This window comes from Podarcis pityusensis (assembly GCF_964106645.2).
Source record: "Podarcis pityusensis genome assembly, chromosome: 3".
Taxonomy (NCBI): Eukaryota; Metazoa; Chordata; class Lepidosauria; order Squamata; family Lacertidae; genus Podarcis; species Podarcis pityusensis.
Genome location: NC_138026.1, coordinates 86,260,166 through 86,284,759, shown reverse-complemented (window position 1 = coordinate 86,284,759; position 24,594 = coordinate 86,260,166). Strand labels below are relative to the sequence as shown.

At 39.8% G+C, this 24,594-nt stretch overlaps 1 protein-coding gene across 1 annotated transcript in view; it reads right to left on the bottom strand.

Annotated features, from left to right (window-relative positions):
- The window catches only part of DNAH8 (dynein axonemal heavy chain 8), a 138,772-nt gene that overhangs the window by 36,714 nt on the left and 77,464 nt on the right, over positions 1–24,594 (bottom strand). The window contains 20 exon segments of the mRNA XM_081000066.1: positions 842–1,013; positions 1,915–2,042; positions 4,019–4,156; positions 5,634–5,846; positions 6,754–6,921; positions 7,456–7,632; positions 9,847–9,950; positions 10,565–10,683; positions 11,253–11,479; positions 12,107–12,271; positions 13,252–13,405; positions 14,841–14,971; positions 16,523–16,645; positions 18,075–18,267; positions 18,600–18,763; positions 19,969–20,078; positions 21,389–21,602; positions 23,001–23,123; positions 23,490–23,624; positions 24,399–24,541. Of these exon segments, the coding sequence (XP_080856192.1) occupies positions 842–1,013; positions 1,915–2,042; positions 4,019–4,156; positions 5,634–5,846; positions 6,754–6,921; positions 7,456–7,632; positions 9,847–9,950; positions 10,565–10,683; positions 11,253–11,479; positions 12,107–12,271; positions 13,252–13,405; positions 14,841–14,971; positions 16,523–16,645; positions 18,075–18,267; positions 18,600–18,763; positions 19,969–20,078; positions 21,389–21,602; positions 23,001–23,123; positions 23,490–23,624; positions 24,399–24,541 (3,101 nt within the window).

Here is a 24,594-nt window from a genome sequence, read left to right as displayed (position 1 = left end):
TGCGTTTACTTGTTTTTTGGAAGATTAAATTTATAGCATATCATAACTGGCGATGTACTGAGTAAATTATATGTTGCAAGGCCAGAGATGTTTTATTACGCGAAGACAGCCTCTGCCATATCCATGATTGCAGCAAGTAAAAAAACAAAACAAAACAAAAAACAACCACACCTGCAATAATGGAATGGCCTCTACGTACCCACATTTTCCCATTTCAGACAAAAATCTATCAATGAGGTAGTGTACACAAGCATCCAGTCACATGAAAACCACCCAATTTTTTCAATATTTGAACTGTTCCGAGGTCCACGATGGAATAAAATAAAATAAAAACCCTTTGTATAGCTTATATGCCACACTGAACACTTTCCTTTTATAACAGAGACAAAAGTAACAAGAGTTAATTGAATCTTTATTTTACGTAAAGAAATCACTCCTCCACTTAAAATTTTTTAGTTGGATCTCTGTGAAAGGGGTCATATGTATCCCTTCATGTGTATGTTGTCTCATAACTTTTATAACAGTTACTATAGAAACATAATTGTTATTTCAGTAATATCAACAGATATTACTTAACACAATGGAACTCTTACAAGAACTGAATTCAAAATGGTTGCTGCTCCAAGGTTTGCGCCACCTCAAGTTGCTGTTTGCTAGAACTGTTTCCACTTTGGTTCCTGCTGCCATTATAGTACAGCATAGCACACAAATTTTCTAGAACATGATGAATGGAAAAGCATTGTTCAGACTAGCTAAAAATGCAAATGGCTTGATTCCACCTCATAAACAGCAAATAGGAATAAGTTTAGAGCTGCAAACGTTTACAGGGTGCAAGACCTACCGTAGGAGGGTCCACCAACATTGAAATGAGGTTCAAATTTTCAGTAAAAGGGATTTTCCTGACTTTCATTTCCGTCTCCCATAAATCTTTAAGCAAAAGATTCCTGAATATCTGGTTGAAAGGGCCACAATAGGAAAGAAAACCTGTGCAGAGTAAAACATCTCCCACAAGTCTAGAAAAATACAGAATCTCCATGAGTATTCTTTCAGATTTAATTTTTTTTTAAAAACAACATGGTACAGGCTTCTTAGAAAAATAAATAAAACAAGAACACCATTAGACACCATTTAAATAATTACAGCAGGATTGAAGGGGGGGAATAAAGTGAGTTTGATGTCTATTTTACGTTTAAGTGTTGAACAGGGAAGTAGATGGATATTTCAAAACCCTCACAACTGGCTATTTAAATGGATGAGGATTCCACTAGCACTCAGTACAGTGGTATCTCTAGTTACGAACTTAATTCATTCCGGAGGTCCGTTCTTAACCTGAAACTGTTCTTAACTAGATGCATGCTTTCGCTAATGGGTCCTCTTGCTGCCGCTGTGCCTCCGGCACACAATTTCCGTTCTCATCCTGGGGCAAAGTTCTCAACTCGAGGTAACTCTTCCAGGTTAGCAGAGTCTGTAACCTGAAGCGTCTGTAACCTGAGGTGTTTGTGACTCAAGGTACCACTGTACTTGCTTCAGTGAACTAATTCACTGGACACTGGAACAGCACTATTCCTTATACAACTATAGGGATCAGTGGCACTGATACGTTGAGTAAGAAGGGAAGCTAAAAGACTATAAGGGAGACAATTGTGCAAGATCTAATCTGCTTATGTATCCAGTCACCCCACCCCACCCCCAATAAAAAGGAAGAGGGGAAAGAAGAAAATCGTATCTATTCTAGATATTAAATATTGATCAATTCAGTTCACTTGAAGTTGAAATTAGAACTTTTAGATTACTTGTGGAATAACGTTAAGTCCCACAGATTTCACTGGGGTGTGATACAACTGGCTGCCTACTGATAGGTGCCCAGTAGTATTTTTCAATGAATTTTGATCCTTTATTTGTCCTATGCCATACCTGTTTATCTGGGCTCGGAATTCTTTACTTTGCTGTGTCCATCTAATTTTCTCTCCACTTAAGCCATCTATAAGGGCAGAAGCTGCCTGCATTTTTCTCCTACACATTTCTGCATCATTCAAGAGGTCCTAAAATTAGGAAATTGTTGCGTCACATTATACTTTTCAAAATGACCGTCATGATAGCTATGCTGCTCTAGGACAAATTATGAACATATATCTTGAAAATAGATGACATGGTGTTATCAAGGTCATTTATGGCATAATAGCTGCTAGGTTTCAATGGGAGATAGAATAAAATTGCAGCATTTGTAAGGGAGTCGATGAAAAGAAACCATAGCAACTACTGTTTTCCACAGGCAGCAATAAGCTCAGGAACCTCAGCGAGCAGGGACACCAGGCCCCATCAGGTGGTGGATTTTCCCATTTCTTTTAGGTCAAAATAATTGCCAGTAATCCTCCCCGCAATGTCAGTCTCAATCGGTTAATCCAACCCCGGTGAAACTGAGTAACACAAAACCACAGTCAGATGAAAAGAGGAAACAGAGTTTGGTGTACTGTTGTCGCTTTACACCTTTAAGTTTCAGATATACATTAAACAGGAGGAAAGCCAAGCTGCCTTGAGTCCCATCAGGGAAAAGTTGGGGTATAAATAAATATCTAATAAGAAGTATAATATCATAAGCCATTGTATATTTTTATCCATTAGAACTGCATTCAAGAGCCATCTTGTAAACACATAAAGAGTGTGCGCCACCCCCAATCTCTGCCAAGTGGGGCACAAAATTCCAGGGGGTTCTGGGTGATGATCCAGGGTCGTGTTTCTGTTTAGAATCAACATGTGACAGAGGCTGTAGTGCCTTTAAGAAATATGGTTTAGATGAAGGGGGTGCAGCTCTTGCAGCACTGTCACCTCAAGAGCATCTTATTCTTCATGGCAGCCCAGCCATCCTAAGCATCATTCTTATGTTCCTGCTTCCCAGCCAGCTCTATTGGCGGTTGTCCTTCATCCCCTAGCAAGTGTTCTCCCTACTTCCTTCCTTGTTCCCAGGAAACTCCTGCTACAAATAACTCCGCCCCATCCACCTGATAGCCAGCAGTGGAGGAAGGGGGAGGCAGAAGGAGTGGGGCGCACCAGGCGGCACTTACCTGCGGGGTGGCACGCTGGACCCCAAGGTGCAGCATCCTCCATCCCCGCGCCGGATGCCTCCTCCTCAGCCACCCTCCAGCAGTAGGGCGCCTGGGAGAAATATGGCCGCTTGGCCCCACACTGCGCCCTGCCCCTGGATGCCCCACCTTATGGAGAGGCACCCACACAGCTCCAGGTGTCCCCAGGCTCCCGATGCCACTGCTGCTACCTCAAGCCTAGTTTTTTAAAAGGTACATTTTCCCCAGTGAGCATAGCCTGCCCCCTGTAATCTTGGCAGCCTGCTGCTTTCTTGCCTAATGCTGAATGCCTCACCTTTTGTCAGGCTAATGACTCTGCTATACCTGGTCTTTGTTCTTGCATGGCAGCTACCTAAGCCCAGCTCCTGAGGGAGCTGGCTTGCCTTCAAAACCCACATTTACGCTGTGATTATGTAAGTGAAATAATTGTAAGATACGAGTTACCTGTGCAACTAAGCAGCGTAATACAACCTTTTACAACCTGGAGAACATCCAGATGCTTCGGACTACAACTCCCATCAACTCCCATCAACCCCAGCTACTGAGGCATAGGAGTTGTAGTCCAAAACATCAGGATAGTACCATGCTGGGAAAGGCTGGTGTAATATTTATCATATCTATTTATCATATCTATCTATCTATCTATCTATCTATCTATCTAAAAACTGCATTTCTGCCAACTAGGGTCAAAAACTATGGTCTCTCCTGCATACTATTACTCGGTAAATAGGCCCACAAGCAACATTTCAGTACCACACCCATGTCAGAAAGAAGTTCAAGATAAGGCAGTGGCCAGCTAGGAAATCAGCATCATAAATTATCTTGTTAGTGAAGCAGCATTTTATTTAACCTTATTCGGGGCTGGTCGGGGGATTAAGTCCATACAGTAAACAAAGCATCCTATACTTCTAGGTTTTCAACAGGTTCTCTTGTTTTACCATCTTTTCCTTCATAGCTGCATCAAACTTTGCTTGCACTTTATCCAGTTCTGCTTGCTTCTCATCTAATAATTCTTGAGCCATTGCTAATTCTGCATTTGCTACTTTCAAACGCCCTTCTTGTTTTGCCAAGTTAGCCTAAAAAATGGAAAATGAATGAAGCGGCAATGTTTCCAGAAATTCATTGTGTCTTCTATAACTACATCTAAAGTTTTTGTTGCTGCTGCTTTTTTAGCTATGAAAAACAGACAGACAAAACATTAAGACTAACTAGATGAAGCAGCTGTCTAAAGGAAAATTGTCCAAAGAGGGATTCAGTCTGAAGAAATACTCGTCTGAATTGCCTCCCCCTGGCATAGAGAAACTAATATGACAACTCATTGCGACAGGAAAAGATCTGTAACCAGATATTCTGCTTTTTGCTTTGTTTGAATAGTAAATGGCTGTATTTGCTGGTCTGAATAATTTTTTGAGTATTTCCTCACAGGATCTTGTGGCTATTATTATTATTATTATTATTATTCACCTTCCCTATAGATTTCTCAAGTTGATGTACAAAATATAATATAACAAAATATAATATAAATATAAACAGCCAAAAAAACCAGCTCAGAAGAACAGCAAATGAATTAAAACATATACACGCTACACAGTAGACAATCATGGCAGAAACCTATTCATTCAGCTGGGAAGGCTTGTCAGAACAAAAATGTCTTATTTATTTCATTTCATAAAATTTATATACCGCTTGATTGTAAAAACCCTCAGAGATGGTTACTAAAAAACAATAAAACAATAAAATGATCAATAAAAAAGTTAATAACCATAATTTAAACCATTAAAAAAATAAGATCAACAATAAAATAATTGTTGCAGATACATCAACATTCTAAATATCTGGGTAGGCTTGTCTAAATTTAGCAGGCACCAAAAAGAATACAGTGAAGGGCTTACGTTTCCCCCAGAAAGTACAGTTAGTGGTTTTGCATCTCGTATCTCAACAGGAATGCTGTTCCACAAAACAGGGACAGCCACAGTAAAAACTCTGCTTTGAGTTACAGAAGCAATCCACTCCTGTGGGCAGGTGAAAAGCACTGCATGATACTGTCAATCAAATCTGGATTGTTTTCAGTGTGTGATGTTGCATTGTGTTTTTACTACTTTTTGTTTGGAGCCGCCCAAAGTGGCTTGGGCAACCCAGTCAGATGGGTGGCATATACTGGTAAATATATTTGTATTAGTATTAGTATTATTGCTGTATCATCTTCAGAAAGATATTTTAATTGTGTTCCTAGCAATATTGTATAGTTCAAGGCTTCAAACTGTAAAATGTAACTATTGTTCAATTTTTAAAAATAATTTGTCAACAAATTCAACTAAAACAAAATTAAAGGTAGATTTGGAGTTTCCCAAACAAACGCAACATCTGCCAGAATTTCAAGGGAAGTTTAAACATTATTTAAAGATTAGCGATATCATATATGAAGAGGAGGGAGGGACATGTTTCTAGTCCCATTACACCCAACACTGCAGAAATAGACAAAAGAGACTCTGCATGGTTTCTTTCGCCTCTCAATAAATGGAAACACACTTCAAATCAAATCCTGCCATTTACCTTAAGAGGCAGTACTTCTCTGTTTATGCCATAAAATGTTGCCATGGCCTGTGTCCAAGAAAGCAGCCCTGCCACATTACCACAGACTTTTTTACCATTCTCAAAAGTATAATCTTCCATTTGAAAATACGGCTGTAGCAATTCTACTGTCTCTTCATTAATGGAATCTTTAGCAAACTGCTGGAGACTCTGCAGAAATGGTCCACTCATTAGCTGAAAATAAACAAACAACACCTGTAAAGCACTTTCTGCTATCACTGTCCCAATTGTAATTATCCCTTGTATATTTGTATTTCTTCTTTAATTTCCTAGTTTCTAAATTCTACCAAAGTAGTGGAATGAAGCTAATGACTGGCTGTTTACTGTAACTGTTTTAGGTTTGGAGAGTCTGTGACCCTCCAGATTTTGGGCAGCAGCTTCCATCCTTCTAAGCCATTGGTCATACTGACTGGGGCTGATGGGAGTTAAGAGTTCCAACAGCACGTGGAGGGCCAAAAGTTATCCATCTTTGTCTTAAGAGTTGTGTTCATTGGACAACTGTTATGCAGTGGTCAGAAACTCTGATGAATTTAACAAATGGATGGGACATTTCTAACAAATATTTCTTGGCCACCTCAGATAACCTGCTTAATCAACTTCAGGTCCTTTATTGTATGTTGCTCTATATGGGATTCTGGAGAACAGCATAATGCTCTTATGTTCATAAAAATATAAGAACATAAGAACAAACCTGTTGGATCATGCCAATGGCTCATTCTAGTCCGTCATCCTTTTCGCCCAGTGCCCAAGCAAGAGCACTGACACCACCCCCCTTGCAGTTTCCAGGCAAGATCAGACTATCACCAAATGTCTCCTTTTAATAACTGTTGTTGTTGTCAATATAATTTATAAGCTGTCGTTAATTTCAAGAAGAAATACCAAGGTGGAATTGCATGTAATGCTCCTTTCAAGTGATAGGCAGAGGTGATGTCATGTCTAAGTGCATCGTACACTCACAGGAGAATTGGGAGCTCCCTTTTGCGGAAATAGAAATGCCTTCAGCTTAAACCAGGGCGACACTAGATCCAAGCCATTGATTCCCCCACCCCCAGTATTGAAAGCATTTGGGAATGGGATTTACTTTCAGTGACTCGCTCCAAGATGGTTTCAAACAAGGCCTTTCTGGATCCATGGTAACTGAATCTATTTTCTTTTGGAACAGCAACAGACAGCAATCCATGATTCTCATGATAAGATGAGGTGGCTTGGCAAGCTTTCGAACCGTTGCGATATCTGCCGGTTTGATAGTCTGCAAAGGGAAAATTAAATTCATTTATTGTTTGGGCCAAATTTTATAAGGACCCAGGGGAAACGTAGTACCCTGAATTTAACATCACATTTCTCTAAGCAATAGACAAAATGAGGAATAATGGGACACTCAGCTTCCAACAGGGACATCGGAAATTTAACTGAAGCACAGTTTTACCAGACTGGAGAAAGCTATAGTCAGCACAGACTTACAAACTACAGTATATTTTCTAAAACTGCCATAGATGGTGCATAGAGCATCTGAGATAAGGCAAGGTATTCAGCAATGAAAGAAATAAAAATTAGGAAACAATGTAGAACAACCCAAATAGCACAAATAAAAGACTATATCAAGCCCTGTTAATGTTTAACAACTTTTCTAGCTTTGCACCTCCACTTTCAAAGATAGGTACTTTGCAGCACAGGCAGACAGACAATGGTACATTATCTATATTGCACAATCCATGTATGATTGATTTCTTCATTTATAGTGGCTTCAAGAGAACTGTGAATATTCTATTACAACGTCACTCACATTCAAAGCAGCTTCAGCTTCTTCTAATGCTGGTCTAGCTGCTTCCAGCTTTGCCTCTGCTATTACTTTCTCTGAATCAATTTCGTCTACAATCTTCTGTGCTTTGTCTTTTACACCTTGAACTTCATTTTTCACTTTAGCTGATGCCTCAGCACTTACTGTCACTTCTGCTAGCACCTATTATAAAATTTAAAAACATGCAGCAGGGTCATCCAGTTTGGAAGTTTGCAATGGAAGAGAGCTAGCAATGGTGAACTAAAGGTTTTACTTCCCCAAGCTCTTCATGAGCCACATCCACGTGACCCAGCTCATAATGGGCTTATTCCCACCTAGCCTCCCAGGGTTGGTTGGGTGGGTGGATCTGGCCCTTAGACATTTAATTAATGTGTTGACATCAATTATGCCAAGCAATGCTAGCTTAGAATAAGGGCAAGTATTCCTGTATTGCACATGGGTGATCCTAGCCAATCAGGAATCATGCAGCAAGTACAATATCAGTGAGGGCAAACAAAATCTATTAAAAGCATTTTCCCTACATAGTCGGTGAGCTGTAAGGGAAATGTGAGGAGGTGACTTTGGTGAGTGGTAGGGTGGTGGTAACTATGGTTTTCCCAGTAGTGATGTATGGAAGTGAGAGCTGGACCATAAAGAAGGCTGATTGCCGAAGAATTGATGCTTTTGAATTATGGTGTTGGAGGAGACTCTTGAGAGTCCCGTGGATGGCAAGAAGATCAAATCTCGGGGGCCACTAGGGGCGCATTGGAAGATGGCCAACAATACCATCTCTCCGACCCACACAGGGTAATTAAGAGGCTGTTATGGGAGTAGGCAGCCTCCCTTGTTGCCCCAGGGAAATGGGGAACACTGCCCTTGCCTGCTGTGCCCATAAATCACCCCCTAATTCGAAAGAAGGGGGTGAGGGCCCTAGGCAGAATGCCCCCGTGTGGACCTCGGCTCTCCTGGACACTGTCTCTGATCGCGCACTAGCTGCAGCAATTTGGAATAATTAATTACAAAAGAAGCAAATGCACATATTTCAAGTGAAGAAGGGGAGTGAAGTCTGCTAATTTAAGTGACCTCTGCGAAAGAAGACGACGGGTTGGAGAAACAGGAATATTTTACGATGAAGATACACCAAAGGCTGGGTATGTTGACAACGGGACTGAATGGGGGGGGGACCTTTTTTACTTTCCTTCTATGTGATTTACAAGAACCCCTCCTCATTAGAATCGTCGGTTGAACTGACCCAAGCAGGATGATTAAGGTCTGTGTGGAGATAAACTTTAACCAAAAGTATGCTTTATGGAGATTGAGAAGCAATAAGAGCTTTTGGAATGGCGCAGCAATTAATTCGGAGTCGCCATCTTGCCAAAGGATTTATAGCCGGGAGGAGGAATGGACCTGTTTTCAGACTGCATTCCTGGTGAATCTCCTCAGAGGTTTTGAGAAAGGAGGCAGATTGGTGAAGATTAATGACGCTAAGACTGTTTTGATGTATGGAAGTGATGTTATATGGAAAACGTCTGGATATGGCTACTGGATAAAAATAATAATATCCATGCAGGATTACAAACTGTTCTAACCAGCTTGTGGAGACTATCAGAGGTCACAAAGAGAAAGGAAAAATATATGAAAATAACAACAAGAGATGTGGAAAAACAATAAGAAAGGACTGGATAGTACTGTGAGCATCATAAGGTTAGATTTGTGGACATTAAAACAGCAGTAAGAAGCAAGAAGTTGATTGGATCCCCTTCGGAATTTGAAATATGGATACCCTCAACAAAAATTTAAAATTTGGCTGTGTAATTTGGAATTTATGTAATTTGGTTTGATTTGATGTGATTGGTCGGTTAATAAAAAAAATTATTCTCAAATCTCTCCATTCTGAAGGAAATCAGCCCTGAGTGCTCACTGGAAGGACAGATCGTGAAGCTGAAACTCCAAGACTTTGGCCACCTCATGAGAAGAGAAGACTCCCTGGAAAAAACCCTGATGTTGGGAAAGATGGAGGGCACAAGGAGAAGGGGACGACAGAGGACGAGATGGTTGGACTGTGTTCTCAAAGCTACCAGCATGAGTTTGACCAAACTGCGGGAGGCAGTGGAAGACAGGAGTGCCTGGCGTGCTCTGGTCCATGGGGTCACGAAAAGTCGGACACGACTAAATGACTAAACAACAACAACAGGGTGGTGGGGGTAATGGAGTCGGAAAGCAAAGCAAGCGGGGGAACAAATAATTAACTCAGCAGTCCATCAATGGGACAAGGATAGTGTTGCCATACACAAGCTAGATTTCTCCTTTTCAAAACATTGGGGGGGGGGGGACGACAAAACCAGTGAACTCAGTCACTTTCCTTTATAAAATACTGTATTCTGGTATAAAACTTACTTTATCTGCTTTTACAGATGCCAGAGCCAGTTCCTTCTCTTTCACTGCCAACTCCTGGGAGAGTTTAGCAACAGATTCACTAGCTTCCATCAGCTTAGAAAGACCTACAAAAGGCATCAAAATTCAGAATAAGTAAAAGTTATTTAGGATGAGCAATAGTCAATGTTAATAGAGTCATTGAAATCAATGAATTTACTCTGAGTATGACCTGGTTGGCTATCACCCACATTATATGCAATGTTGATTTCATAGGGATTGGGCTGTCATTCCATCCCTCTATTCATTGTTTGCTGCCAAACTAGAAGTGAAACCTGTCTTTATAGACTAATCGGCATTTCTGTACAAAAAAGAAAAAAGAAAAAGCTATGTCCTGGCAAAATCTGGGTCTAAGTTTGGTTTGTCAAAGGGAAAATAATTTCTAGATTTTTAATTTTTTTAAGGAAATTTGTTATCTTCATATACAATGCACGGAGAAATCTCATGAAGACTTTTCTTTAGGTGGAAAACTTCTGAGGCAAGTCATACATATGTGTAGCTGGATCCAGAAGGGTGAAAGGTGATTTTCCTGCACCTCCTCTGCCCAGCAGTTCCCTGAAAAGACTCCACTGAGGGTCAGGGGACCTAGCTGAATGAGGTTGGCTTGGCTGTGGCTTAGGAGGACTGAGAGAGAAGAGGGGATTGTTGGCAGGGGCAATGAGCTGGAGTAATCTTATCTTACCTATGTGCATCCGCTCAGCTTGTTCATTAATGTTGGCTAGCTTTTCAGCATAAACATCTTTGTAGCCATTAATGAAAGAGAGGTAAGACTTGGGGGTGACATGAGCTCTTCTTCGGTATCTGGAACATGCAATGGGGATTGGTTCAAATGCTCATGTTATCATCAGATACCATCCTAAACCCATGTTCATCTTCACTAGTACAATTATGTCAATGACAAAAGCCACAGATTTCACTTTCAGCTGTAATCATAATGCATGTTAATGAACTGCAATTGTAAAAATTGATTTCAAGATATAACGACTTTGAAATAAATAACTGCTCATCTCCCTGAAACTCAAGTAACCATGTTAGATATAATCTCCTGTTATATCTAGGTATAGGGGCAGTTAGATTCTAAGCTTATCTGTTTTCTCAAACAAGTGTTAAATATTTATTAAGAGGAATCCAAAGTTTAATGTAATTGAAAATGGAAAAAAAAGTTACTTAAATTTTCATATAAAAGTACAAAATTTACATATTGCATCTTTCATACAACAGTTACAACTGAGCAAACGAATCCATAGCTGGTTTAACTAATTTGGTTTTTTTAAAATACATTATATGTATATAAAATAATCTATAAAAAATACATATTCCAGTGCCAAATGTTATCGTTAAAGAATTACTACATATGTTTCAAATGCTACCTTTGGAAATAATTATCGCAGCTTTCTGAAACTAGATCATGAAAGATGCCCATAGTTTCCACAACTTGGGCTTTAACTTCAGGAGAACAGACAATGTTAAAATCTGACAGGAAATAATGTGATACAGCAACAAGGGCTTCCTTAGGCCACTGAGTAAACCAGTCCATGGTGCAGCCAGATATAAGGCCAGGAAATTTCAAAGAACGCGCACGGAACTTTTCACCAACCTACCAAGAATAAAAATAAAATAAAAAATTGTAATAATTAATTTTATCAGTCATATGCACAACTAAATGCAGAGGCTGAGATCTGGAATTTTAAAAACATTTCCGCATCTGGGGAGGGGGGAGTAAATATATACGAAAAATACTCTTAACTCATACGTTCTTTTATAAGTTTGATATTATTATTCTAATACATTTCTGTGTTTTTTCCTTTTTTCTTTTCTTTGCATCACTTTATTTCTTTATAATTGAAACTTTTCAATAAAAAAAGGGGGGGAACCATTTTTGCATCTAAGGTATCATATCTTAAGCTGCAAGCCATTTCATAACTACTTTCCCTTCCCTACAGGGTAGTATGGAGCCTTCCTCGTCACCAACTTCAAAATTAACATACATAGGACATAGCTGCCTGTTCCAGTTTTGTAGACTACATACAGAAATGGAATTGTTAGTAGAACAATTACTATGAGCTAGACTGCTGAGCCAAACTTGCAGGATTTGTCTTTAAAGAGCATGTTTGCCATAAAAATATTATTTTTCACATTTAAATACATAGTCTTGAATGGGGGAGGAATTATCATAAGCAAATATGGCCAAGGAAGGTAGATATGATTTTTAAAGAAAACTCACTGGAGAAAAGCAGAGAACAACATGAAGATTTTTCTTCGATCTTGATATAAAATATTCATAAAGATTATCAAAAGTTGGAGGAACTCGTGGTAGTTCTTTTTTCATTACAGATATCAATCCTTGGGTTATTTCATCCATTTCATCCCGAGCAAATAAATTGGAGATCTTAGCAGAGCAGAGCCAAGGAAAAATGAAAATTCAGTTATGTATTTATAATGCAGTTTTATAAACTACAGATCTATGTTTCCTTTCCAAAACTGTCTAATAGTTAAGCCTTTAGCTATGCAGGCCAAAGACTATCTTCTTTCCTTACTTGAAGAGATGTACTCTAATCCAATGGACCATGTTTAGAGCAGCTGGGACCATGAATGTGGAGCCTTTGTTTGGCAAGCAAGGGTGCGCAGGGGAGAGGAAACTGAATCTAGCCCCCTGCTCCTTCTCCAGAGCAACTGATTGTAGGATTTTAGCTCTTTTTTAAAGGGCCTTGTGCACATAAATCTGGTTGTTGGGTCAAAGATAGGACCTGTGCGTACAAGACATCATTGTGCATACAGTGCTTGAAATTCCAGAGTTCTCACTCCAACAAAAATAATAACATTTCCACAACTTTTATATAATCCATGGGAAACATGCAAGAATATAGACCCCAAGAAATACAGCGGCCAATGTGCCAAGATTCTGAATGTCTGTGGCTAGTTACTTGCCCACCCCATAAATTACTAAGAAAATCAACGGTGAACAAAATAATAATTCCATTTAAAGTTTATCCCTGAAAACTAGTTGTGGGTTCAGCCCACTTCCCAAAAGTCTCTTTGCTCCTGCCTCGTCAAGGGACATGGGCTGATGCCCAGCCCAGTACCTGCATGATCCCAGAAATAAATTAATAATTTCATTTAAAATTGATCCCTGAATTGTAACTTTATTTTTAAAAATATTTTTCAAGATTTACATCTCTGCTAGCAGTAGCTCATGTGGGACCCCCCAGGTGTTGACTTCCAGCATCCCTGACTCTCAACCTGATCGTGCTGGTTGGAGCTGATGTGAGTTGCAGTCAAACCTATCCTGAGCTTTTGAAATAGAAGGACAAGCAAAACATCTAACAGTCATCATAGCAACACAGCTGCAAAAGCCTCTGAAATGCTAACCTCTCCAGAAGAAAGCAGGTTATTAAGAAATTCCAGAAACGCTTCATCTTTTATTTCGTTATCTGTGAAAATAAATGTTATTCCTTTTCCTTCTGCACCAGCAACTCTGTATAAAAGCTTTAGATCATCTGTCAGATTGCTCACATTGTATGATCTAGGAAGCAAAAATGAAAAGGACAGAAAGCTTAACATGCAGTACTGATTCATCACCCACTAACTTCGGAAAAGTAGGCTACATCACTGAAGCCAGCAGAGAGGGGAAACAAGAGCTAACTGAGCAAAGACTGCTCCTTTTAGGAGGGGCATCCTTGTGTAAATATACAGTGGTACCTTGGGTTACATACGCTTCAGGTTACATACGCTTCAGGTTACAGACTCTGCTAACCCAGAAATAGTATCTCGGGTTAAGAACTTTGCTTCAGGATGAGAACAGAAATCGTGCTCCGGTGGCGCGGCAGCAGCGGGAGGCCCCATTAGCTAAAGTGGTGCTTCAGGTTAAGAAAAGTTTCAGGTTAAGAACAGACCTCCGGAACGAATTAAGTACTTAACCCGAGGTACCACTGTATTGCATAGTGAGCATGCTACTTCTTAAAAATGTATTTTAAACACACATTTCAAAATGAAGCAAACAGCAAACAACTTAAGCCGTTTTAAGAAATCAAAAAACCACCTTTCACAAGACCCTTAAATTCCTCTGGCCGGAATCAAGGGAGACTACAATTACTAGTTTGTGTCCCCCATGTTTCTTAATTAACCCAGATTTGTCAGGCCGCCACCTCATTCACTAGTGACAAATGGGAGTGGCCATTTCAAGGGCTACAATTCAGCTTCAACAACCCTCAAAATGACTAGTAACTGCAGCAGACTGCTTGCCATTTTTCTCTTCCCCCCCTTTTTTGGTTCAAAACAATTTTGAAAGCTAGTGACTTTGCCATTCCTCTCAGAGCAGAGAAGCCGAAAGTGGCTTTAAAGGTGTTTTGAAATAAGAAAAAAGAAGGAATGGGGGAAAGCAAGAACACCCCCTGCCATAATTGTAAACATTCCCGCCTCCCAACATGCCACCCTGATTGTACCATCTGCACTGGCTTTAGAGCGGCATATTATGGGGCATGGAGGGGCCATAACTAGGTAAAGTGGAAACCCCAACACATGTATGGGAACTTCTGGAGCCAAACCATTACTTCAACATTATCAATCTCTTCAGTAATTGATGAATTTTGATAGAACTTTGTTGAGAACGAAATTGTCTACATTATATCCTCATAGACCAGGCATGGCCAAACTTGGCCCTCCAGATGTTTTGGGACTACAACTCCCATCATCCCTACCTAATCCGTGGTCAGGGATGATGGGAATTATAGTTCCAAAACATCTGGAGGCCAAAGTTTGGCCATGCCTGTCATAGACCATAGGATCAGTGACATCATGTACACATGAATATGCCAAGCTATCTTTATGATGGCCATCTAGCCATGAATCTCATCTTCTATATTCTCATATAATGGTGTATATATACAAACAGTAGCTTCTAATTATATAGGAAAAACAGCACATCATCAACCACTTATTTGAAATGTATTTTTTCTCACCGTGTTAAAGTTATCTGAAATATTTTATATCCAGCTATAAAAGAGGCTAGCCTGGAAAGACTCTGTTTTCCAGAACCACCAACTCCTACAAGTAAAGCATTTCCACATGCTGTACGAATTATTCGTGAAATCTGCATTACAAAAAAAGGGGGGGAGATGATCTACTTAATTCGTTATGCAAAGTCATCAAAGTTAAATAATTATCCAAAAATATTTTTGTAATAAGCTTTTATAAAAGAGCCATCAAATGGTGCCTAGTTTAATGAATCTTCCCAATATTCTTGATTCCATATCCCTCTCCACCAATACCATAGACACTACTTACACAATGGCAGCATATTTTAATATGGCATGTAATTTTGGCAAAAAAACATATCCAATGACAACAGAATTTTCTCTTGTATAGTGCTCCTGTGGGGTTTTTTTTGTTTTGTTTTGTTTTTAAAAAGGAGCATCAACTGCATTTTTGAGGTAATCAGCCAATGTCCTTCTTTAAATACCACCTCCTTCAAAGGTGAAGTTTTCATCTTCAAGGCTTTTCCAGTTACAGAATGCCCTTTTCCAGAGCAGTACAAGCTGAGCACAACTTTGTTCTCTTTTCAGTTCCTTGCAAAAGCGTTTTTCCCCATTCACCCAGACTTTTGAAAACCATTTTACTATCTTTAAACTATCTGACTATAAAATTATTCTTCAAACTGTTGCTTGTTTTATTTGTGTTGCTTGTTGTTTACTTGTTGCTTTCAACTTTTGAAAAATGTCTCGAGACACTGATAAAAGGAAGTTCATAAATGTTTCGATAAAATAAGGGTGCGGTCCTAACTAACTGGGATGAGCAAGTTAGGATGTGGTGGATCCCCAACTCACCTGGCTGGTTTTTGCCTTAAGACCCAACTTGGTCACATGCATGCTGACCCAAATCCCTCCTCCCAGCTCACTTGGGGCTTGGACAGTTGAGCTGAACTTGGTGGCTCTTAAGCCATGAATGAAGGGCACTCCAGGGGAATAGCATGGACAGGATCAAAGGTGGGGATTTAGGCTGAATCCTAAACCCACTCAGCTCAGTCACATGAGCTGGCAACCTGGTGTAAGTTATGCAGGCAAAGGGATGGTGTAACACAAATTGGATTTTTAAAGTTTGTTTCTCCACTGCCAGCAGTAGTTCCGCTCCTGAATGGAGTTTGGATCTGGTGTAGCTATATGATGTATGCTATATGCTGACTCATGCTGGTACAATATGCTGACTTAATCTAAGATGGCATAATTTTTGCTGGCTCCCCATATTTAGGATTGCTTCCAAAGAGAGCAGTCTTATGCCCCACTGCTGAAAAGGAAGGTCCTCCATTAGTGTAACCGGAGACCTTCCTGGTGTTGCAGCAAAATGCTCCAATGCTGCTCCACCAGTGATGGGTCCAGAAATGGGAATTTTGGCAGCCATGGATCTGAAGTTTTCTATGCCCCCCCCCCACTGCCTTTCTCCCAGCATGCCCTAGCTGTCAAGTAGTAAATTCCTTCTCACTGGAGTGAATCAATGGAACGAGTGGGGCAGGCAAAAAGGGAAAAATAAAGCCAAAATTCCCTTATTTTTTCCTGGCTGTGAGCTGGTAGTTGCTCTGCCATGACTCCCCCTTCCCACCAGTGCAGGAAATGAGATGAAGACTATAACTTTAAATAAGCATTTAGACCTTAACAAGATGTGTTATAGCATCTTTGAAAAACACCAAATCCAGGAATCCACCTCTGACAGCTTCGTTATACTGCTTCTGATAGTACTGCAGTTTGTCAGATAAGAAGTCAAGAGATGGAATCTAAAAAAGAAGAAAATAAGGATAGCTTTCCCCCCTAAAAAAATAGTTTCAATAAATTAATGTAAAAGCATTTTTAAAAATATGAATAAAAGAAAATCATATGTCTTTGAAAAGTGTCCTTAAGGGTTTAACAAACAGATTTTTATTTATTTATTTATTCTGTTCACAGATTATATCCTAGAAATGATATGATATCAGCTTATTTTTCTCAAGATAGGATTTGTCAAAAACAAATTTTAGGGAGGTGTAGGTATATGTATTCCCCAGGACTGACTTAACTCGTGGGCAGTTCCGTATCTGAGAAGTGTTTATGTTGTTTATTCCACTAATGGCGGGCTATTTAGCCCAAGCAGTAGCTGCATATAACAGTGGATTGCCTCTAGATTTAGTTTTCTACTTCTTTTGTATGATCATTTCTAATAACACACAAATGGTTTTGGCAACTGCTCCTGCAGACAACTGCTGCAATAGGTTCAACTTCCTATAGCCATACTTATGAAAATAATGTTTATGAATTGTTTTAATCAAACACAAATGAATATGAAAAGCTACCAGTCACCCTCAAGCTTGTGATCTGTTTTTGATGCGGCTCTCAGTGCCTTGCCTATCCTGATCTACAATATTCTGCTATCTACCATATAGAGCAACAGTTTTACTCAATTTATCTAATAAAAAAATTCCTTCCAGTAGCACCTTAGAGACCAACTAAGTTTGTTATTGGTATGAGCTTTCGTGTGCATGCATAAAAAGCTCATACCAATAACAAGCTTAGTTGGTCTCTAAGGTGCTATTGGAAGGATTTTTTTAATTTTGTTTTGGCTACGGCAGACCAACACGGCAACCTACCTCAGTTTGTTTAGTTTGACTTATACCCCACTTTTCAACAAGAGTCTTTAAAGCAGCTAAAAACCTGTTATGAAATGCAACAAAAACACCCAGAACCACATGCTAAAAAATGAAACAACCAGCCTCACAGGGAAGGAGCTAACATGTCCCCATATTCTTCCCTACAGGGCAACTGTTGTAAGTTGGTTTAAGTGGGGCAGGTGGGCAATAGTCTGACTGGAGCAGGCCCTGACGTTGTCTTTGCCTGTGTCCCACAACGTCTTCTGCATTTCAGCAAGGCAGTTGGCATCTGTTGGCCCTATGTGGGTGCAGGAGGAAAAAGTCCGAGTGCAGGAAGTCCCAGTGTTGCCCCTGCCTTCCTTCCTCACCCTTGTTGCATTCCATTACAGGCAAATAAAAAAGCAGCATAATACCTCTTTCTCATCCTCACCCCACCCCCTGATTCATCCAGCTATAACTCTGCATTTGATCCTGGGGCCTGAGAGTTCCCATGCTGGTCCTTGTATAGGTATCCATTATAGATCTGAGCATGCTATTGTTGGAACCCAATAAAGGAAGGGTTTGGAATTAAGTAAATAAATACCAATTCATAAATTTTTGGTGCTTCAAACACAAAATCTTCAGGCTCTTCACCAGTTGGCTCAGGCATATCCCGTAAAAAATCAACAAGATATGGTTCTTCTTCAATTATTGGTACCAGTTCTGAATCGACATGTTCTTCAATAACTCTAGAAAAGTTTCTTTCAAACCACGCTTCATCTTCTTCACAAACAAATCTAGAAGACACAATTCAGGTATGATGAACAGAAAGTTTCCGCTGTAGAAGAGTGAAAAGATGGCTAAAGATTTATGTGGGTGTGGGTGTCCCTCAGCTGTGGATTAGATCTACTATATATTTTGGGAAATTGTTTCTCCTCTATAGGTTCAGCAGCCTCTTGAGATATTGTCACCAAACTCAGCACAAGGGTTCCCAGGTGGGGGTGAAAGGCTTCATCACTGCTTGGGTGCCGTAAGCCATTCTGAATCAAGATGGCTGAACACAATGTCACACTGGCATGACTTCATCTCAGTGTTTGTAATTCTTCAGCAAATAATATAATGATCATACCTGTCAGCAATTACTCTCGTGCATTCATGTTTAAATAGCGACAGGAGAGTCCTGAGGTCCGTACATTCTTCTGATTTTATAGTTAACATTCCTTGCCAAATTCTGGAAAGATCTCTCAGATTGAAGATGTAATGAAATTTGGATGGTGTGGGCAACATTTTCACCTAACGCAAAAGCATATGAACAGGTATAAAAAATAAAACAGGGCCTGCACTGAGGTCTACAGGTTTGGTTTGTTTTTTAAATGGCAAACCTCATAAGGGCAGTAAAGGGACTTTATTTTACTGTATTATGGACCTCACATTTCCTTCCATTACCTCATGGTGGCATACATGGTTCCCCCACCTAATTTTATTCTTGCAACAATCCTGAGGTAGGTTAGACTGAAAGTTGTTGATTGGCCCAGGGTCACTCTGTGAGCTTCACGGGTGAGTGGGAATTTGAACCCTAGTCTCCAGGGTCTTAGTACAACACTATAACCACTACACCACAATGGGTCACCAACTACCAACCACCAATGAGCCAGAGGCACTTGGAATCTTGAGCTGTGACAGGATCTAGTGGAGTTCTCCTCACCTCTGCATTCACAGGATAAATGATACCTGGAGCATAGATCCTTCTGGCAGGGAGTAGGAAATGAAGCAAGCAATAAACACTGTGAACATGCACTTGTTTATGTATCAGAAAGAACCATTTGTGTCCCTCCATGTGCTGTTCGACTCCAGCATTCACCAGCCCTAGCCAGCATGGCCAATAGCTGGGGATGATGTGAGCTGGAATCCAGCAACACCTAGAAAGTGATATGTTTTTCATGCATTTGGGCAAATATGAAGCTTCCCTTGGGTGATTCCATGCAGAGTGTGGGACAACTTCTTCATGAGTTTCAGACGACTAAGAAGTTCCAAGCAGCCCTACAACACTCACACTAAAAACAAGCAAAATAAGAGAGTGGCTTGAGTGGAAACTGCCTGCCTCTTTGATGGTGGGCTGATGGGAATTTTGAGGTCAAGAATTCCAATTTAATATGCAAATTCTAGTTTTGCAACCACAATTTCCCATTAAAATGTGATCAGAAGAAATGACTAAATACTAGCTCCAGGCTGTATGTTATTTTCAGCGTTGATTCCTGCATCGCAGAGGGTTGAACTACATGACTCTTGGGGTCCCTTCCAACTCTACAATTCTATGATCTGCTCATCTAGAACTAAGAATGGATGCACAGATAATTTCTTCCCCAGTCAACTCCATTCCTTCCAACCATGGAAAACTTACAGAACCTATACACTACAGGCAATATATGAGCAGATTTTAATCCTGTGTTAAACCCATAAATAGGGAAGATTTTTCAAATAATTATGTTCATCTTTACCTTAGTCCACTGCCACAAGATTCTGCCTGCTGACACTAATTTTGGTATCATTTCACATACTTCAGGCTTGAAATGTCTACATGAATGAAAGTATCCACAGCCAATTATCCCTGAAAAATAACAGTATATTGATAACCTTAACATGACTCCAAAATTATATATTCTCATGAAGGGCTGAATGCTAAACATACATCTCCAGGAACAATCTACAGCTGTACTTAACATTAGACAAGTCAATAGCTACTGTTTTGATGCGAGAGAAATCAAAGAGAAGTCAAGCATTTCATTGCAGCGTGTATGTGTTTGTAATCTTCACTGGTCTCTCCTTTGGTTGTATGGGATTACTAACACTAAGTTCAGCTGATGAATTGATTTGACTACAAAATGCAGCAGAGCAAAGATACGGCTTCAGAAAGAAGGAAGATACTAAGCAGTGGACATTATAAATGACTTATGTTATAACTTATTGTACAAGCAAAAATCTAGCTCATAACAAATTATTTAATGTAGAAACATGCTTATGGTAGTGGCACTATATCTCTAGAACATTTATTTTCACTAATAAACAGAAATTTAATAAAAAATTAATGGAAAAAAATAGTTGGAGGTGCCAAGCTAGATGCTGCTTGCGTTTCAAGTGTTTTTGATTTTTGACTGCCTTTTTGTATGTGTTTATATTTCCCATTACGTATCAGACAGGCGCCATCTCTAGTGTTGTATCAGTGCCTGTTGAAGACCCTCTGTCTTTCAATGTAACTTTTAAGTGTTTATCGCAGTCTTTATCTGTTGGACTTGAAACAGTCTTTTTATACGAAACTGATGAACAGATGGGCAATGAAAGCGGATCGTGCAAGCCCTTAAGACTGCCAAGAGAGTTATCCTATACTTCAAGACTGGGAGGGTGAGCTCTCGCCCCCATCCACTACTTTGTGGTCTGACGATCTCACTGCCCTGACTACTTTTGAGCATAAATCTCACAATCACGGATCTCATTTTGATACCTATTTGAACCAATAGACATATGAAGAAATTGTTTGTATACATGAAATTAGATAGATAGCTTTGAGATGTTTCATAGGAAGCAACAGAGTGGAAATGAATGAATATTAAAATATATTTTATGTTGTGAACACTCCAGTGCTACTATCTTGAAGGAAGAACGTAGCATAAAATCTATATAACAAATAAATAAGTTAATACTTTTCTGTTTGCCTAGGCATTCAAATGATTTTATACAGAATGGCCTTAACTGTAGTTTTATGTCACGTCTGTAATACTTGGCGGGGGTTTTTTAAGTCATTGTTTTTTAGAATCTCTGTTGCTTTAAGAAAGAGAGAAAGGAATTTACATTCTACACAGGGGCAACCTAGACAATTAATATAAAACAAATTCAATTTGAAAGTACTAGAAAAACATATACCAAAGATTTTGTCTATGGATGCATTGGTTGGCAGAGTGCAGTTAAAAACCGTAAACTGCCTTTTTAAGCGCTGTGGGATATCATTTCGACCGCCTCCTGGGTGAATCATTGCTGCTATTAACTGCACATCAACAATCGTAGTAAAATCTCCAGGTTTATCCAAACTGTACATTCCTTCCATTTCCATCATCTGCCTCACTATTTCATTTGTTACCTGTGGAATTAATAGAAGATATGTTAACCATTCATTGAAAACAAAATACCAGAGATACAACCCTGCTAATTTAGCCAAATAATTTGTTACTTTATTCTAGACATAGGGTACAGTATGAAATATGCTACACTTGACAATGTCTATGCTTTTGTCCTATTTAAATCAATAAAATTTACATGGTGCTTAAATTTCTGTTGGCTGAATCAGGCCATGTCGCATTTGAGGTGGTCAGTGTTAGCAAAAAAATGCCAACAGTTCATATACATCAAGGCAACCTAGGATGATTCAGTCCCAAAACTGCACCTGCACCCGGATTGGATCCAGATGTGATGGGCAGTCAGGGTTCATTTGTCCTTTGCTGGTACCTAACCCTTTAAGTTGGCCCTAATCCACACTACCAGGCACCAACCTCTGAATCAGTACAGTGGTACCTCGGGTTATGAACTTAATTCGTTCTGAAGGTCCGTTCTTAACGTGAAACCATTCTTAACATGAGGTACTACTTTGGCTAATGGGGCCTCCTGTTGCCGCCCCGCCGCTGGCGCGTGATTTCTGTCCTCATCCTGAGGTAAAGTTCTTAACCCGAGGTACTACTTCCGGGTTAGCGGAGTCTGTAACCTGAAGTGTTTGTAACCCGAGGTACCACTGTAGATTCAAATTACAAAAAAGGCAATTGCAACCATCATTAGAAATAACTTTATGACTGTCGCCAGGAGGCTCCACATGTGGAGAAGGGTGGACATTCTCCATCAGCTTTCTAATGGTGGAGAAGGAGCCTGGTTGCTGTGCCTTAGGAAGAATGAAGGGAGGGGAGACAGGGAGGGTATAAAAAGCCTCAGAGAGAAGGACAAAACCCAGTGAAGACACAGGGAACAGGCTGGGCAAGCTGGATGCCTAATTGAGACTCTTCTACAGAGATTGGGGAGATATGGTCCTTGCTTCCCTGTGGGCAGCCTTCTGTAAGCTGTTTCCCTAAACCCCATTGGGCATGACTGAACAGGGAGTACCAACAGCCGCTAGCCTCTCCCTCTAACCCACCCACCCCTGCTCCTTTGGGGAGGCATAGGAGCCCTGGATTTAAGCCTGCCCAAGGCACTGAAGTTCAATACTCTTCTTTGGGAAGAGCCTTCCATGGAATCCTGAGGCAGCTCTGGGCTTTGGGGAGACTGTTCCTGGGGTTTGGGGCTTCCTCCTGGGCACACTGGGCTAGGTTGACTTGGGCACTCTGAAGAGCTACCATTTTTTTCCTTTTTTGACCCCTATGCCATGGAAGGCATGGAACACGCATCCTTTGAAGTGCCCTTTCCCCAAGGTCACAGTACACCAGACTTTTACTGACAACATTACAGAGCGAAGCAGTACTTAACGATATTACTATGCACAATTTTATAACTCTACCTGATCTCCCCATTCGTTAATAATTGGCATGTTAATATCATCAATGAATATTGTCATTTTTCTACCGTTTGGCGGTCCATAGGTACTTCCCATCCGTTTGTCCACATAACTTTCTATTGTCCTCTTAACAATTAAAGAACACAAAAAGAGGGGGAAATATGTAAGTAATCGCCAAAGTAGTTTACAAATCCTTGCTTGTTTGTTTTTTAAAAAACCATTCTTAAAATGTGTTTTCCAATTTATGTAAGTTCTCAGATAAGTTCCCAAATAACTTGGGAGCATGAATATTGTTGGAACTTGGTGTTAAAAACAGAGAACGAGATCAGGCTTTGCATTCATTCATTCATTCATTCATTCATTCATTCTTATCCGTTTTCCCCTCCCCTCAGAACCAGGGCTCAAGGCAGCTACACTTAAGATTATTGCAAAGAATTTTAAATATTTCTGCAAGCACATCGTGTAGAACTGATTATCAAACCTACAGCTTACCTGAAACATTCCAGGTTCTGTTGCTGAGGAAAAGTTTAAACATTTTGATAAATGTTCTTCAGGATCGTACTTTTTTAAATAACCTTTAATCATTACAGTCTTTGCTGTTCCTTGTTCACCAATAAGCAACACTGCCTGCAACAACGTTATGCCAATTTATTATCAGGCTTGTATAATAAAGCTACTTCACTGCACAAAAATGGTTTGAAAGAGAATTTTTAATATAATTATGTTGGTTTTCTTTCTAACCTACTACTTACTTTCACATTCTATTCAGGCTTCAGCCCTTACCAAAATATAAATGGCAAAAATCAATACATTTTTATGGGACAGAAAAGGGGAAGGAAGGACACCACAATCCTTTTGCTCACTGCTAACTCCCTTTTGAAACAATAATTGCTAAATCATCATTCAGTTAGGATTGGATCTGGGCATTTTCAATTGAGAGCAATTGAGAAATTCAATTGCTTAAATTTTTTTTATTTATTGTTGCTGCTGCCAAAATTGGGGGTGGTGTTAAGTTGGGGGGGACTACTTGAGGGGAGGGCAAATCTGCACACCAAACCGATTAGCCACCCCTGCCCTATAAATCATTGTTTGGAGTTAAACCTATATTGAGCAAAAGGTCACATATTCAATAGGGGTTTCCCAGTCCCTTCCTCCTTATTGCAAACCCCAGAATAACCACTGCTGAAGTTAGGAGATGGCATGAGATGGGTCACAGGGGCTGCATTAGTGTGGGTTTTTGGTTGTTGTTTTTTAAATCAAGCAGAGGAACATTTTCTGTGTCTATAATAGTCTGTGTTGTTGTTGTTAATCATAGACACAAAAGGACATATATATAATAAGGTAGTTTGGGCATAAAAAGACATTACCTACTCACATTTTGCAAAGAAAATATACACTTACTTTGTGTTGTTTTGCTATGGTATCCATTAAAAACTGGGTTCTGACATTGTCAACATTTGGAACCAGAATAGATGCATATTCAGGAACACTGTCTGTTGGATAAACATATTCCTGAACTTTTTTATTCCAATGATCCCAGTCACCTAAAAGTAGCAAAATAATGGTGGAAAAGCTCTAAAAAACTTCCTTTTACCAG